This window comes from Lissotriton helveticus, chromosome 6 (assembly GCF_964261635.1).
Source record: "Lissotriton helveticus chromosome 6, aLisHel1.1, whole genome shotgun sequence".
Taxonomy (NCBI): domain Eukaryota; kingdom Metazoa; phylum Chordata; class Amphibia; order Caudata; family Salamandridae; genus Lissotriton; species Lissotriton helveticus.
This window is the reverse complement of record NC_136067.1, coordinates 1,763,109,270-1,763,124,282: the sequence shown is the minus strand read 5'-3', so window position 1 is coordinate 1,763,124,282 and position 15,013 is coordinate 1,763,109,270. Positions and strand designations below refer to the sequence as shown.

Sequence of the window (15,013 nt, the reverse complement as noted above, 5' to 3'; positions counted from 1 at the left end):
CAGGATTTCATGCAAAAAAAGTTAATTGTGGTTGACGTGAGTTCATCATAAGGTTAAGGACGGAAGCTTATCATGGACAGCCCTCATCGGCCAGGCTAGCTAGAATCCAGTGGCAAAGTGAGCAAGGGACCCGCATCTGGGCATACCCTGCCAACTTAGCGAGAGCAAAGTAAACACAACGAGATAATGGACGGTGCACTGAAACTTTTCAGACACTCACCCCCAGTCACAGATTTGGGTTGAATCCATCATCATTCTTTAGCTCACTTCGCCACCCCAGTTCAGACACAGCTATATGCAAATCAATCTTGACCCAGTGCCTCATGGGAACAGTCCAGACCAAACTGCCAAGCCATGTCTTCCCTGGACCGGAAACAAGAATCCTGGGACCGGTTTCAGGCTAGCAGCCTTCATCAGCCAGACTAGCTTGAATCCAGTGGCAAAGTGAGCAAGGGATCCACGTCTGGGCATACCCTGCCAACGTAGGGCAAACAAAGCAAACACCATGGACCCGATTCACAAAAGTAATCTGAGACAAAATCTTAATGAATTTCGGTATTCACAAAGGGCATTTAGGCGTAGTAAAGTTAGGATTTTGTCACAGTTAAACTTACGTTTTGGTCTTAAGTTAAACTTAAGACCAAAACTTAAACTTAAGTCCAAACTTTGTCTCAGTTAAACTAAAGTTTTGGTCTTAAGATAAACCTAAGACCAAAACTTAAACTTAAGACCAAAACTTTGGGGCTGATTTAAGATGGTGGGCAGATCACCACTGCCGGCCCGGCGGTGGCGATCCGCCTGCCATCAAAAGGTGATTTACCCACTGTCATATTATGATGGCGGTGGGAATCACTATTGTTCCATGGCAGTTGGAAAGACCGACCACCATGGTCCTGCAAGGCGGTCCTTTTCCGCCCGCCTTGCGGAACCCAGAACCAGGTAATCATTGCGGCGGCGTGGGCATCTCCGTCTGTTTTTTTGCGGTAGATTCCCTGCTGCAAAAAGGCAGACAGAGACTGGCTTTGGGGGCCGGTTGCAATTGCACTGGGGGGGTACCCATGGTACCTCCATTTTCATGCACTAGGTGGCAGGCACCGCGCAGTGCCTCCCACGTTGTGCAGGGAAATGCACAACATGGCCATTTCACATTGTGGCGGGTGCTGCAGCCAGCAGCACCTGCCGCAATGTTAAATCGCAAGATGCGACCGCAGCGGTGGTGATCGCATCATAATTAGGGTGGCGGGATCCCGCATGGCAGGTGGGCGGTCCCGTTGCCGCTAGGGTGGTGGGGAGTCCACCCGCCATCCTAATGACCCTCTTTGGCTCAGTTAAACGTACGTTTTGGTCCTAAGTTAAACTTAAGACCAAAACTTAAGTTTAACTGAGACAAAATCCTAACTTTACTACCCCTAAATGCACTTGGTGAATACCAAAAGTCATAAAGTTAGAGTTTTGTCTCAGATTACTTTTGTGAATCAGGCCCCATATTTTTTCTGTGCAGGAAACATATTTCCACTCAGGTGATTTTTGCAAACAATTGAACAACTACCTCAGAATGAGGGCTAAGTTGTTTTTAAGTAATAATAAATAGCTAGTATGTTGTGTAGTGATGCACAGACACAAACAATTTGATACTGGGGGAAATTTACTATCCTTTGAGACAACACAAAGCTGTGTTATGTCAAAGGGAGAGAGAAAAAATGCATCATATCTACTAAGATATCATGCACTTCAACTCTCTCAGAGTGATGACGCATTTCAGGCCGCCTAGCACCAATGAAGGCACCTTTGCGCATGGCACAAGGATGCGTGTGCTACATTAAGGGAAACCTTCCTGCACAAAAACAATCCTTACAGGCATATTCCTCTTTCTATGCAAGCTGCAGAATGCAGCTCACATGGAATAAGGAAGTAAAGAGAAGAAATTAAGATATTTCTCCTCCTTACGCCTTCCTCGGGTAGGTGCACCATTTTGGTGTAAACTCAGGTTTACAGACCTTAGTAAATCTGGCTTTATTTCAAAATCTATGTGTGGATGCACAACAACACCCATGCTCCACTCATGGAATGCATCCTCGACGCAAAGTAAAGCAAGCCAGCACTATGAACTGTGTCCCTTTTTTCCTATTAAGCCACGTAAAACATGCACTTGGAGCTTCACATGGCTTAATAATTCAAAACGAAGGGCCTGACTTAGATCTTGGTGGGCAGGTTAAATGGCAAGTACATATTTATAAAGTATTATATAGCGCAAACTTGACCGAAGAGGGTATCAGAGCGCTTTACATTTAGGATCATTGCATTTAAAGTTACATCAGTCACAAGAGCATAGTAAGGTACAGTACACATAAACAATGTTGCAAGAATTCGTAGGAGGGAGGGGAGGAAGGAGTAATAGCGGGGAGGCGAGGAGGAACTGTGCCAATGTCCAGCTGGGTAGGTGATGGTCAAGGGGGAAGCCAGGGCCAATCTCCTCATTAGCTGTCTAGCAGCTCAACCGGGCATCAGCCATGTTGCTCTGGTCTCAGCGTTCACGAAAACCAGTTTTGAGTTTATTTGATTTCAGAAGTTTATATAGCGCTGGCTAGACCCAGAGGTATCAGAGTGCTTACCCAGAGGATTGTTGCATTACAAGGTACATCTAAAAAGTTTATATAGCGCTGGCTAGACCTGGAGGTATTGGAGTGCTATACCAGAGGAACATTGCGTTACAAGTTGCATCAGTTAAAATAGCATAGTCAGGTACAGTAAACAAACGAGGTTGAGAGAAATCGTAGGAAGGAGAGGAAGGAGCCATGGCAGGGAGACGAGGAAGAACTGTGACCAATGTCCGGCTGGGTAGGTGACGGTCGAGGAGGAAACCAGGGCCAATCTCCTCATTAGCTGTCAGCAACTCCACCGGGCATCAGCCATGTTGCTCAGGTCTCAGCGTTCAGGAAAAAACGTTTTGAATAAATACATGGGCTACAGTAACAGAGTCAAGAAGTGGAAGAGCATGTCTCCACTATGGGCATCACAATAATATGAAACACATCACTTAATGCAAAGTTTGTATTTTCCAATGGCATTACTTACAATGCTTCAAGTAGGGTAACAATTTGTGCAACATCTACTGACCTTGTACCAAAGTGATCCATTTCCTAAAGTGAGATCTGCATCTTCCCAAAAAGCAGCAAGCATGGCTGTGCCTTCTGCTCCTGTGAAGCCATCTTTAAATGGATTAGGATAAAGGTACTTCTCATTTATTTCGAAGGACTGGAAGAGAACAAGTCCATTATCTGAAAACTAAAACCACAGGAGATGGTCAGCATCTAATAGGCATTTAATTACAAATAAAGAAACATTACTCTGAAGTGTTCTGTTCCGCTTCATTCTTGTTTTGAAAGTAAAAACCCATATTCAGTGAAACAAGTAGCCCATTTAACGATTGTTTTAGTTTAAGAATTCATTGATGGAACACAATGGCTTGCAGCACTATAGTTGCAATACAATTCCTTATGGAATGGGAAGAATGTGGTATGCAGTTAAGTTTGCTGGCAAAGCAGATTTGTGATCCCTTTGCAGCACACACACTCGGCACCATTCATTGAGCAGAATAATTAAAACATCGGTATCTCTCATAGTACATTGTTTTCCTTAGAGTAAAACATGATTTAACGTGAAAAGACCAGCACACTGAGGCGCTGTGTTCTATAGCAGCCCATCTGTATGCGCCCAGACAGTTTACATTCTTGTAATATTTCAAAACTTGCAAAATGCTGGAGCTCGCCTCTTTTTATAGGTTTGGAGTCATCCAAGACTTTTTGACTTTTGTAATACAACATATATATTTGCTATACTTCATATCATTATGTCTGTTTTTGTGCCAATCACATTTTTTGTCCTCCTACAGCATGTGACAATGGGTCAGCCCACTTCATTCACTGGCTTCTTCACTGTCAGTTACGGCATTCTACTCTAGCTCAATGTGCACTTACATTGAAAAAGTAGCCCTGCTTAGTGCCAAGAACTACTGGCACAGCATTTGCTTTTTGATGAAACAAAAATAATTTTGTAATAAAGTTTTACAAAACATATTAACGGCAAAACCATAGGTTGGCTGCTAGCCCCCAAACCTATTAGCTTTGCCAATGCTTGTTTGATTCTGCAGTATTTTACTTGTCCTTACTGTTTCCTTACAACCTAAATCTGTTGAGATTCATCCCACTAAATACGTTTCATAATAGCATGATGTGATCACTAAACTGGTCTATATTCTCCCACATGAGTTTGGAAAATCTGAGGGGCATATTACCAAGGATTAGCGATATTTATCGCTAACGAGGCTTAGCAACGAATTTTTAACGCTAAGCATCGCCGGAAATTATCGCAGAGATAACTTGCTATTAGCAAGGTTTATCTCAGAAGTGATAAAAACCCTCTTGCTAACTGCCAAATGAGAGATTATCGCTGGAAAACCAACGATAATCTCTCGAAGTTTGGCGTTAGCTTGATGATAGGGGCTCACAAACTTGGCCATGATGTCCACCTTCCATAGGATATCATGGCTAAGTCAGGAAAATACCAGGTGTAAAAAAAGCAGCGCTAACCGCGGTTAGCGCTGCTTTTTTTTTATCACTAACAGGGTTAGCGAAATCCTTGATAATAGGAGAAATGTCGCTTATCAACATTTCTCCTATTATTTTTCTCTGGAACGCCCCCTTTGCATCTCATTAGAGATGCAAGGGGAAGCGTAGAGAAAAAGGGTGCTAACATGCGAATTTGCGTGTTAGCACCCTGTTGCTGATAGGGAGATCATTTTATCTCCACTTTCTTGGCTTTTAAAGCCAAGAAAGCGGAGATAAATCCCTTGATAATATGCCCCTGAGTTCTTAGAGCGTGGTGGTACGCCAAAATTGGTAATGCCACACTCCATCAGTTTCGAAACGGAAGGATGTGCCGTATTTACAAGAAGGCAGTGCACCCCCGCGTTTCCCCTAGCGCTGTGCCATCTGCAAGTGTGCCTACGCTGCTGGGGTAATTGTTTATGTGCAGGAGAGGACACCTTTCTGCCAATAAACAATCTTTACAGGTGATTTGCTGGTTCTATTGTGCTGCAGAATGTAGCACACATGGAAAGAGCAAAATATGAGAAGAAATGAAAAGTTTCTACGCCTATCGCCTGTTTAAGACCAGGTATTCCCTGGCGATATTTTTAGCACTGCCCCATACCTTATAAATATGTGGCAGCGCCAAAAAGCTTTTGGTGTTGAGGAAAAACACCCATTGCAACACCCACTGCAACACCAATTGCATACCGCTTTCGCGGTAAGTTCTGCGTGCATAGGGGCATTATTTACAAGGCGGCGTTAAGCCACATTAAGTGGCATAACGCCGTCCAGTAAATAAGGCAAAGGACTTAAAGCCACCAGAATGTCGAAAAAAAGTTACGTTTTTGTGGCGTTAACTCCTTGTAAATATGCCCCCAAGTTTAGCAAGTGGTCAGTGCACCTATTGCTTCTATGTATGACTCACTTTCTCTAGTATTAGTATATGCGATAATGTGCCCCAAAATATACTAAAAAAATATTAGGAGCTAGAGAAGAGTTCTTTGCCGTATACATTACCAGGTGGCAGACTTTAACAGACACCAAACAACAATTGAGAAAAAAATACATTTTTATCCCATGGTAGCACTTTTCATAATTGTATTTTAGCTATGGAACCTCCAACCTGTGACAAGTTGATGTGCTCAAGCTGTTTTTCTTTGGCGTGCAGGGTGAGCCTACAACAGATTGCAACAGTCTCCAGTGATCATTGTCGTCTGTTAGTGTGTCTTAATTGACATCACAGTCATCATTATAAGTGGTGACTTCTCATGTCACAACTACAAGATTATAAATATGGTGATAAGCTATTTTTATTGATTTAATATCATTAACATTCAAATATTAGATTTTCCACACTGGATATCTACTTACTGCCATATTCCAGCCTTAGACAATACATTATGGAAAACAAAGTATACCAAAGATTTCTCTTCCCAAATCCGACACTTTAAATGTTAATTGAAAGGCCTTATGCTTGAAAGAACTTGGGTCTAAACATACATTTTAATAAAATCCGATGGTTTTTATTGGTTTGTATACCTTTGTAAAAATTAAAACAATATATTTGTTCTCCTGGGGATCTCCTTATTCTCCATTTCCATTCTTCTAGAATATTTGCTATTGTATACCTGATACAGGCATTAGAAAATGAATTGGAAAGCATTGTGCTTTGATAGCACTTGTTGGAAAACCTTAAAGATCAAAAAATAACTACTCAAATTGTGCCACTTTCAATCTCTTTATTTACATTACTGTGAGATAGTGAACTATTAGCTGGGGTGGGTGGTAGCCTGTTGCAAGCAATAATATCACTATTCTTGTTAGGTCCGCTAAAGGTTTCAGTAATTTAAACCTGAGCTCACCCCTGGTAGCACTGGCACAGAGAAGACACACTTAACTAATAAAATGTTAACAAGTCAAACTTTTCTGCAATGTTCTGTTGATTGTATAAACTCAATAACAATGTTACCTTTACCCTGCCTAAGGCTGCTGGAGGCTAATTTTCATTACAGTTACCTTTATCCTGCCTGAAGCTGCTGGAGGCTTATTTCCATTACCTCCCCAGCAACTGCACAGCATGTACTTGGCCTGAATTACTTGTGAAAGAGGTGTGAAAACAGCTCCTAGATCAGAGACAATGACCTGGGAGTGGGGAGGTGTTTTCTTTCCCTGGCAGAAGGCCAGACGGAGAGGGCCCAGGACCTTAAATAACTTTAAAGGGGCCTGTCCTGTCACACACAAATGTAAACCGGTCAAAACCCCAGCCTTTGTCCCCATAGTCAGTGGAAGGAAGGCTACTCCAGAACTGGTTTTGAGTGATCACAGAGGATGGGACTACTCATTACCCCGGCCACACCTCTGTGTGTGCATGCAGGCTATGCACAAATGGAGAATAATTCTCTGTCTTGGATTTTGAGAGTGAGAGGCAATGTGGGATTGTTTGCAGTAAGTCAAACAGGAATTGCGGAAAAGTGGGTAGGATTGCCCCAGGGAATATTTAGCCCATTGATTAAGAAGTGCCTAAGAGTGATCCCCACCCACAAGCTGGTAGCAGGCATAAATGTGTCACCCCAGAGAATCCTTCTCAGAACACTTTCTAGAATTAAAGAAGAACAGAACAGGACTGGGCCTGCAGTCTGTGACATTAGAGGAGCACTGAGGGATGGGACATGCTCCTTCTTGTACTCAGGACAAAGAAAGTAGATGCTAAGGGTCCGTTTTTTGACCTCCTGTGTAGCTACATGGACACAACAAGCTGCAAGAGGTTTATTCCTGGAAATGGCCAACTGATCAGTAGCATCTGAACTTTGCTGTTAACCTCTGCCAGACACCCTGAGAGTCTCTAAGTGCCCTCCTTGTGGGACCTTAGAGGTCTACATCTGTGGTTGTTTAGGTCCGAGACAAATCTGACCACTTTGAGAAATGTTTCCTCCCGAGCACCAGAGCATGAAGTGGGCCGGAGGGAAAAAGTATACCACCTCAATTCCACAGCATTGGATTGAATTTCAGCTTCATCCTTCAATTCTCCTAGCACCCCTGTTAGATATCTGGTTTCTGGTTGGCAGCAGTATGCGCCCTATCCAAGCAAAACCACAATCCTAATCAGGGAAAGTCACAAACACTCTAAATTAACCTATGATCACCTACTGGTAGCTGGCACAGCGCAGTCAGGCTTAACTTAAGAGGCAATGTGTAACATATTTGTGCAATACTTCAAACAGTAAAAATAAACACCAAACAAAAAGATACCATACATGGTTAGAAACATACAGCTTAATTTAATGAAAGAAAAGACCAAAACAACAAAAATCCAATAAGGAGAACCTGAGTTATGAATTTTTTTAAAACGAATTGAAATATAGTGCATAAAGCTCCAACTGGGGCTTTCTAGTCACGCTAGATGGGGTCAAATCCAGAAGTTGAGGCTGATCATGGTGGAGCACGGGTCAGATACAGCAACCAGCCTCGGCCAGCTACAAAGTTCCATGGTTGCATAATCAGCCAAGACGAGATGCAGGGTGCAGAGGAGGCGATTCGTCAAGAATGGAGTCAATGCGACCCCACAGTTGATGATAGGTCAGAGTCGATCATTGTAATGATGATAATGCATCCGCGTGGAGGAGATGTGCTGGTTTGAGTCCTTGCGTAGATGGAGATGCGTGGATTCTGATGGTTTCGGATAGATAACTGGATACCCATTGGCAGGGCAGACTCACAGATAGCAGAGTTATTGTGCTGTAGCAGGTGAGTTGTAAGTCTTTTATGTCCCTAAGATTTCAACCAGGAGGCAAGATAGCAAGCCCTTGGAGTCACTCTGGTTGTGGGTTCAAGAGATGTGGCTGCAGCCCTTCTCATCCAGACATGGAGGGCAGCAGGCAGCAGGTCAGCAGAGCAAGAAAGTAGATCTTCCAGAACAGCAGTCCAGCAGAATGACAGTCCTTCAGCAGCAAAGTAGTCCTCCTTCCTGGCAGAGAATCCACATGTCCAGAAATGTACTGTAGTGGTAGGGTCAGAAGTCCATTTCTTATACCCAGTTCTTTGAAGTGGGGGAGACCTCAAAGAAGGGTTTTGAAGTGCACAGGGTTCCTCCATTCCTGCCCTGGCTCTAGGCTCACTACAGGGGGTTAAGCAGTAATTTGTGTGTGGACAGGATACAGCCTTTTAAGCTGTATGTGTAAGACTGTGCCCAGCTACTAACTCCCATCCTGCCCAGGATAGCCCATCAGGATGTGTATGGCCCACCAGGTCACACCTAAGCTCCCTTTGTGTGTGGCTGTCTAGAGGGAATGCACAAAGCCCAGCTGTCACCCATCCCAGACGTGTATTGGAGACAAGCTGTAGGCAAACAAGGATAATAGCAGAAAATAGCATATTTCTAAAGGTGGCATTTTAAAAATTGTAATGGTAAATTAAACTTTACCACTAAAGAGGATTTACCATTAAAATCCCATTAATATGACAGATGTACCTTCTTCCAGTTTGTGAGTACTGCTTATTAAATGCAACAAGGACTCCTCAATGTTAACCTATGGGAGGGGTAGGCCTCCCAGTTGTGAAATAGGAATTTGGGAGTTATTCACTACCAGGAAATGTTAAACTTAAAGGTACATGCCCTATCGTTTAATTACACAGCAACCTACCCTATGGATACCTAGGACATACCTTAAGGGTGTCTATTATGTAATAAAATGAGAGTTTTGTATGTGAAAAAGGGTTTTAAATGCCAAATCGATATGACAGTGTTAACTGTACACAGAGGCTCTGCAGTGGGAGGTCTGAGACATGTTTTACAGGACTATTAGTGTGGGTGGCACAATTGGTGCTGCAGACCCACTAGTGGTATTTGTTTTACAGGCCCTGGGTACACGTAGTGCACTTCACTAGGGACCTATAGGTAAATAAAATATGCTAACTGTGGATAAGTCAATCAAACCTTGTTAAGGGGAGTGAGCACTGTAGCATAGGTTAGCAGATGTAAAGTTTACAGAGGCTAGCAGGGGAACATTTTGGGGGAAGACCACCCTAGGGCTGACAGATCTAACTAACAACCTCTGAAAAAAATATTTGTCCCATTCTGCTTTGGGAACTAGAACATTTTTAGCAAGAAATGGTCCAGTGGGAAAAACCTGCTTAAAGTATCCAGTCTTCAGTTTCACAGTGGCCACAAGGAGGATATTTTTTCTCAAAAAATGATAAAGTCCCTTTCTGTGGTGGGGTTCAGAAATAATCTCAACATCTTTTTTAAAAAAGTGACAAAATCCCTTTCACTGGGACCAACACACTTTGTGTAACTGAACAGGGGTCCGTTGTTGTTAGCCTCAAATTGAACCTAGGTCCCACTCTAATGCTCCTATAGACTGTCATTGGAGATTTTGGCTTTTTAAGCATCTCTTATCTGTAGTTTGGTTCTACTTCCTGTTGGTACTCTTCCTATCGCTGCTCGTGCTGCTCTCTTTTCTGTAACCTTTATTTCAGGTGCACAGAAAGAGGACCCTGCAAGCCTCCTCTTAAGGATGATTTTAAGATGGCCACTGATATTGGATAATTTACTTCATTTTAGTACAACATTTTGGTAAAAATGGTCTAAGAATGCAATAAATAAAACAAAATGAAGCTGCACATTTACCATTTTCAGGTCTGAGGCATGTTGCGGTACATTATTCCTATCTCCAAAGATGCCGAAGAACAAGTAGGAAACTCTCCGAACTTCTTTCGCAATGGGGGCACAGATCAACTCTGCCTTCCTCTCATGTGAGTATGATAGTTCTGCATTGTTCCCACTACTCGAAAATGGCTGGCATCTTGCCCATGGTTCTTCTTATTATGATGCCAGAAATGTCATTTAGAGGGTGCAGTAACAGATGAGTTGATGTGTCTACAAATTATCAAGACAACCATGTCACTGACCGTTCCTGAAACCAGGTGCACGTGCGAAGCATATGTCTAAAAAACTACCAACCTTGGTTTTCCAAACATTATGTACACCTTCTCCTTATAGACAAAATCAAAAATGGAAAGAATGCATGTAATTTTTTGTGAAAGAAATAATGACCATAATTGATAGAAACAGAAAATCAAGAATGTGCACATTTCAAACTCAGCAGAAGAGAAGTTTGTATTCTCATATGGTTAACGTCTTATTGCCCTCGGAATCATATTTGTAGTTGTGAAAATATCAAGCGGGAACATTTAGCAAGATGCATTCTTCACATAAGAAGGTTATAAAATATACTTACATACAGTGTGTCTCGTGTGGTCCCCAGAAAAGGGAATCCCATTGGCGGAACAATGAAAGGGGAAGTTACATCACTACTGGTTGCATTAACTTGTGAATCTCCAACAGTATTGCCGTATGGATAAAGCCGACTTTCTGTTGAGATCATATCACAATATGATTAATCGAGAATTAGGTGAAATAAAAACAAAGTACAACATGAACGTTTAATAATTTGAAACTATGATATATCTATGCCTCATTTTGAAACATCAAAGAGTTAAATGCCTATTTAGTGTTAATGGATGTTCAATCCGTCAGTGTTGCAGGGTTACCCTGCTGCCAGAGAAAAGGCTACTTTTGGGTGCAGGGAGTATTGTGAATGACCCTTAGTGAAAAATCGATGAATGACTGTACTGGATGGTGGAATTTATGTCATCCATGTTGAGCGTTGGGCATGTGTGCTGTTGTAGGGGCACACTGTTTGCATCCCTAAAATGTTGCTGCATTTTAAGGGCACAATGGCTATCACTTCGTGAAAATTATCCAACATTCAAATGCAAGCTAATTCTGCCAGACTTGGGAGGGAGGCCGTCATGCTAAACTGGGCAGCAATTTCACTTTCATTTTTGGTGGAGTAACAACTACGCCTTAGCTCGTCTGGCAGCGCAGGCTCAGTATAGATTTGGAAATCAACACTGCCGGAGGTTAAAGGAGGAGGGGCTAGCTTTGTTGGCAGAGCCACTGTTACTGCCCTCCACTACTAAATCAGCCATTAGTGTTGGTTGCAAGGTAGCTTACGTTTATCATTTATATTGCATCAAATGTTTACACAGCCCAGGGCCTACCTTGGGCGTCACTTATGTGTTATTAAAGTGGAGATTAAGGCTTGGCCAAGGGTTCTAAATGCCAAGTCGAAATGGCAGTAAGCTGCACACACAGGCCCTGCAGTGGCTGGCCTGAGACAGGTTTGAAAGGGTACTAGTGTGGGTGGCACAATCAGTGCTGCAGGACCACGAGTAGCATTCAATTTACAGGACCTGGGTATATGGTATACGACTTTACAAGGAACTTATAAGTAAACTAAATATGGCAATTATGTATACACCATATACACCAATGTTATCATGTGTAGGGGAGAAGCAGATGCTCTTTAGCACTAGTCAGCAGTGCTAAAGCGCTCAAAGTTCTAAGGTCAACAAAAAGAATTAGCAAAAAGAGGAAGTGAGCAGGGAAAAGGTTTTGGGGAAGACCACCCTAAGGATGACAGGTCTAACAACCTTTTACAAAGCCAGGGTTTAAAAAGAACATTACAAAATCAGTGTTTGATTGCTTTTATAAGATGCATTCTCAGATCCCTAATATAATTTTGAAATCTCACACTAAGAGCTGGATCCCAAAAGCCAAGTTAGATGGAACTGTGACCTTCAGAATCTACAAAATCTAAAAGTGGTAATGCTCACAAATCCTCAAACTCTTCAATCTCTAATGGAGGACGAGCTTCGTCTGAGCACAGATTAAACTTAGTTAAGAGTGCAAGAAATCTCTATTCTCCCCAAACTACTTTTCTTCTGCTTCCAATTTTTTAAGGACCCTAAGAAAATACATAAAGTCAAGCATCTTACTTCACAAAGGTAACCTAAGCTTTTGAGTATGTGCAATTTACTCTTACGAGTAACTTTACTACTTTTTGCAATTCACAAAATCCGAGTGCAAAGTTACTTGAAAGAGTAAAAGTAACTTACATGGGTAAATTACTCTAAAGTGTAAGTTACCTTTGTGCAGAGTGCCCAGGCCTCTCAGGTTGGTGGAGAGATGTACGTTTCGCTTTTAAAGAAAATATATACTTGGATTTTGTGAACAGCTAAAAAGTAGTAAACTTACTGAAAAGTGTAAGTTACTCAAAAGTGTAAGTTACCTTTGTGTATAACCCATGCAGTTTGTGAATAAGCCTGTTGCACTTCAATTTGATGGGGACATGTAAGTTACACTTCTGAAGTAAATTTATACTCCGATTTGTAAATATCCAAAAAATAGTAAACTTACTCAAAAAGTTTAAATTACTTAAAAGTAAAAGGAAGTTACCTTTGTGAATCAGGTCCCAATGTTGGATGAGCTCGATGTTTGTGTCGACTGCCGAACACAATATGAGTGCCTCATGTAGGGCTGAAATGAGATTAGCTACTAGTATCCCTTAAAAGTCCTGTGTTCACTGTTGTGTTGTTGCACATAGTAGGGGCACTAGCTGGCTCCACTAATTTCACAAGGCATGTGGCTGGAACCCTTAGCAATGGAGTTCAGGTAGTGTAGGTAGTGTAGGTAGGCAAAAGGGATCTTGTAGTGTAAGTGAGAAAATTAATAGTATTTGTTGAATATATAAAAATTACCTTAAACACTTTCCAGTGCAATGCAGATTATGGAAATCTTTGGAGCCTTGATCTATATAAAATTAACTGAAGAAAGTCTAAGCAAACACTGTTAAATAGTACTACTGATTACATTTACCTAACTAAAGTGTCCTCTTTGAAATATTGCAGCAAGCTGAAATATCTAGAAATTCTCATTATCCAAGTCCTATTTCAGTTAGTGTCCACAAACATGGAACTTTTAAAAGCCATTAATACAAAAGAGAACAGCATGGTAATCGGCAATGGTGGATCATCATCTTCATGTTGCTCTTATAGATATTTCAAAAGGCAAACGTGATAGTAAGAATTATATGAAATAACATTTAATAATAATAATTATAATAAAAATAATAATAACAAAAATAGTATTAGGGTGAAATGATTCAGGGAGTACAAGCAGGTGATGTGTTCCCTCGATTCCACAGATCTCTCCTAGCAAATACTTTTGAACATTAGATATACTTCTTTGAGGACAAAAGTGTATGGGGGCAATAACTGTCTAATCCAAAAATGTATGCAAAGACCTTCCACCTAAATCAATTCATTAACTTCGAGGTAGATGATGTGATAAAGCCCTGTGGTTGGTATAAAAATGTATACATTAGCTTTCTATTCCACATGTTCCTCTGTGATTAAGGGTGGCACTTAAAACATGTGAACTAGAATCCTGTGCTTCACCCAGTGTGCCAACTGACCAGTATTTAACTGCCTCTCTGTGAGTTTTCTTTTGCTGCATTCTGATATTCTGTATAACATCATATACATGTAGAACACTCCCGACCTACTGACTTCGCCAATTCTTGTTACCAGTACCAGATACATTTCCTGGTCCCAACCCACCTCTGGCAACAAGTTTGTCCTACATTCTTCTACAGGTATCACCATTCTCAGGGGGATTAAAATGGAGAAATCTGGTATAAGTGAAGCAAGCCTATCTGTCATTACTGGAGGTAGCCGTGGACTATAGGCAGGACATAGAACGGGGAACTGTACTGGCTATGAGTCTCTAGTACTCATTGATACTGAATGTTCCCTGTGGTGGTGTCAGGAATGTTTTTATTATCCCTGGTTCATCTCTGTGAGTCTCAGGGGAGTCAAAATCAGTTTATTTATTAGCATTCAAATGTTTAAATGTAGATGTTGTCTTCCTCTGCTCCTTGGTAACCATATAAAAAACACTTCCCTGCCTCAGAAGTGCTTTGATATGTAATCCTTACCCAGTAGGCAAACTCCAAACTCTTAGTTAAATACAAATTCTTTGCCACATGCTTAACAATCCATTTTACTTATGTATCCTTGTGAGACAATCATGAGTATTGCCCTTTGCAGACTCCGACACATTGTGCAGTAATTACATTTGATCTCTCATCTCACTTATTACATTCCATCCCTCAGGAGCCATGGACAACCGAATGGAAGTGCATCAAGGGTTAGATGTTCATTGACACTCTGTGAGAAACCAGGACCTGTTTGCAGCGTCTCCTAACTTTTTGCCCACATTTTGACTACTAGATGCTGGTTTTCTGACTCTGACTGTGCCCTGGGCTCTGCTAACCAGACCTCGGGCCTGTGCTCTGATTAAACGTATATGGTAATTAGGTATCATTACAATTGGTACTGACAACCTGCCTGTAAGTCCCTAGTATATGGTAGGGCACATACATTTAGTATATAGTATATTGACAAGTACATTAAATCTACTGGTAGATGTAATGCTCTTGCGCATGTACTGCTGTGGTACCCGTTGTCATTTTAAAAGCCAGCCCTCCTTAGCTGGCTTCGTTTAAAGTAGAATTATAGAC

General features: G+C 41.7%; 1 protein-coding gene across 1 annotated transcript in view; it reads right to left on the bottom strand.

Moving 5' to 3' along the window:
• The window catches only part of LOC144761885 (mucin-like protein), a 507,595-nt gene extending 496,679 nt beyond the window's left edge, over nucleotides 1–10,916 (bottom strand). Inside the window, exons 1-2 of the mRNA XM_078647097.1 lie at nucleotides 10,826–10,916; nucleotides 3,118–3,285 (exon numbers count right to left, since the gene is read on the bottom strand). Coding sequence (XP_078503223.1) covers nucleotides 3,118–3,285; nucleotides 10,826–10,867 — 210 coding nt within the window. The 5' untranslated portion in view covers nucleotides 10,868–10,916. The remainder of the gene's footprint in view (nucleotides 1–3,117; nucleotides 3,286–10,825) is intronic.
• Nucleotides 10,917–15,013: the final 4,097 nt, after the last annotated feature.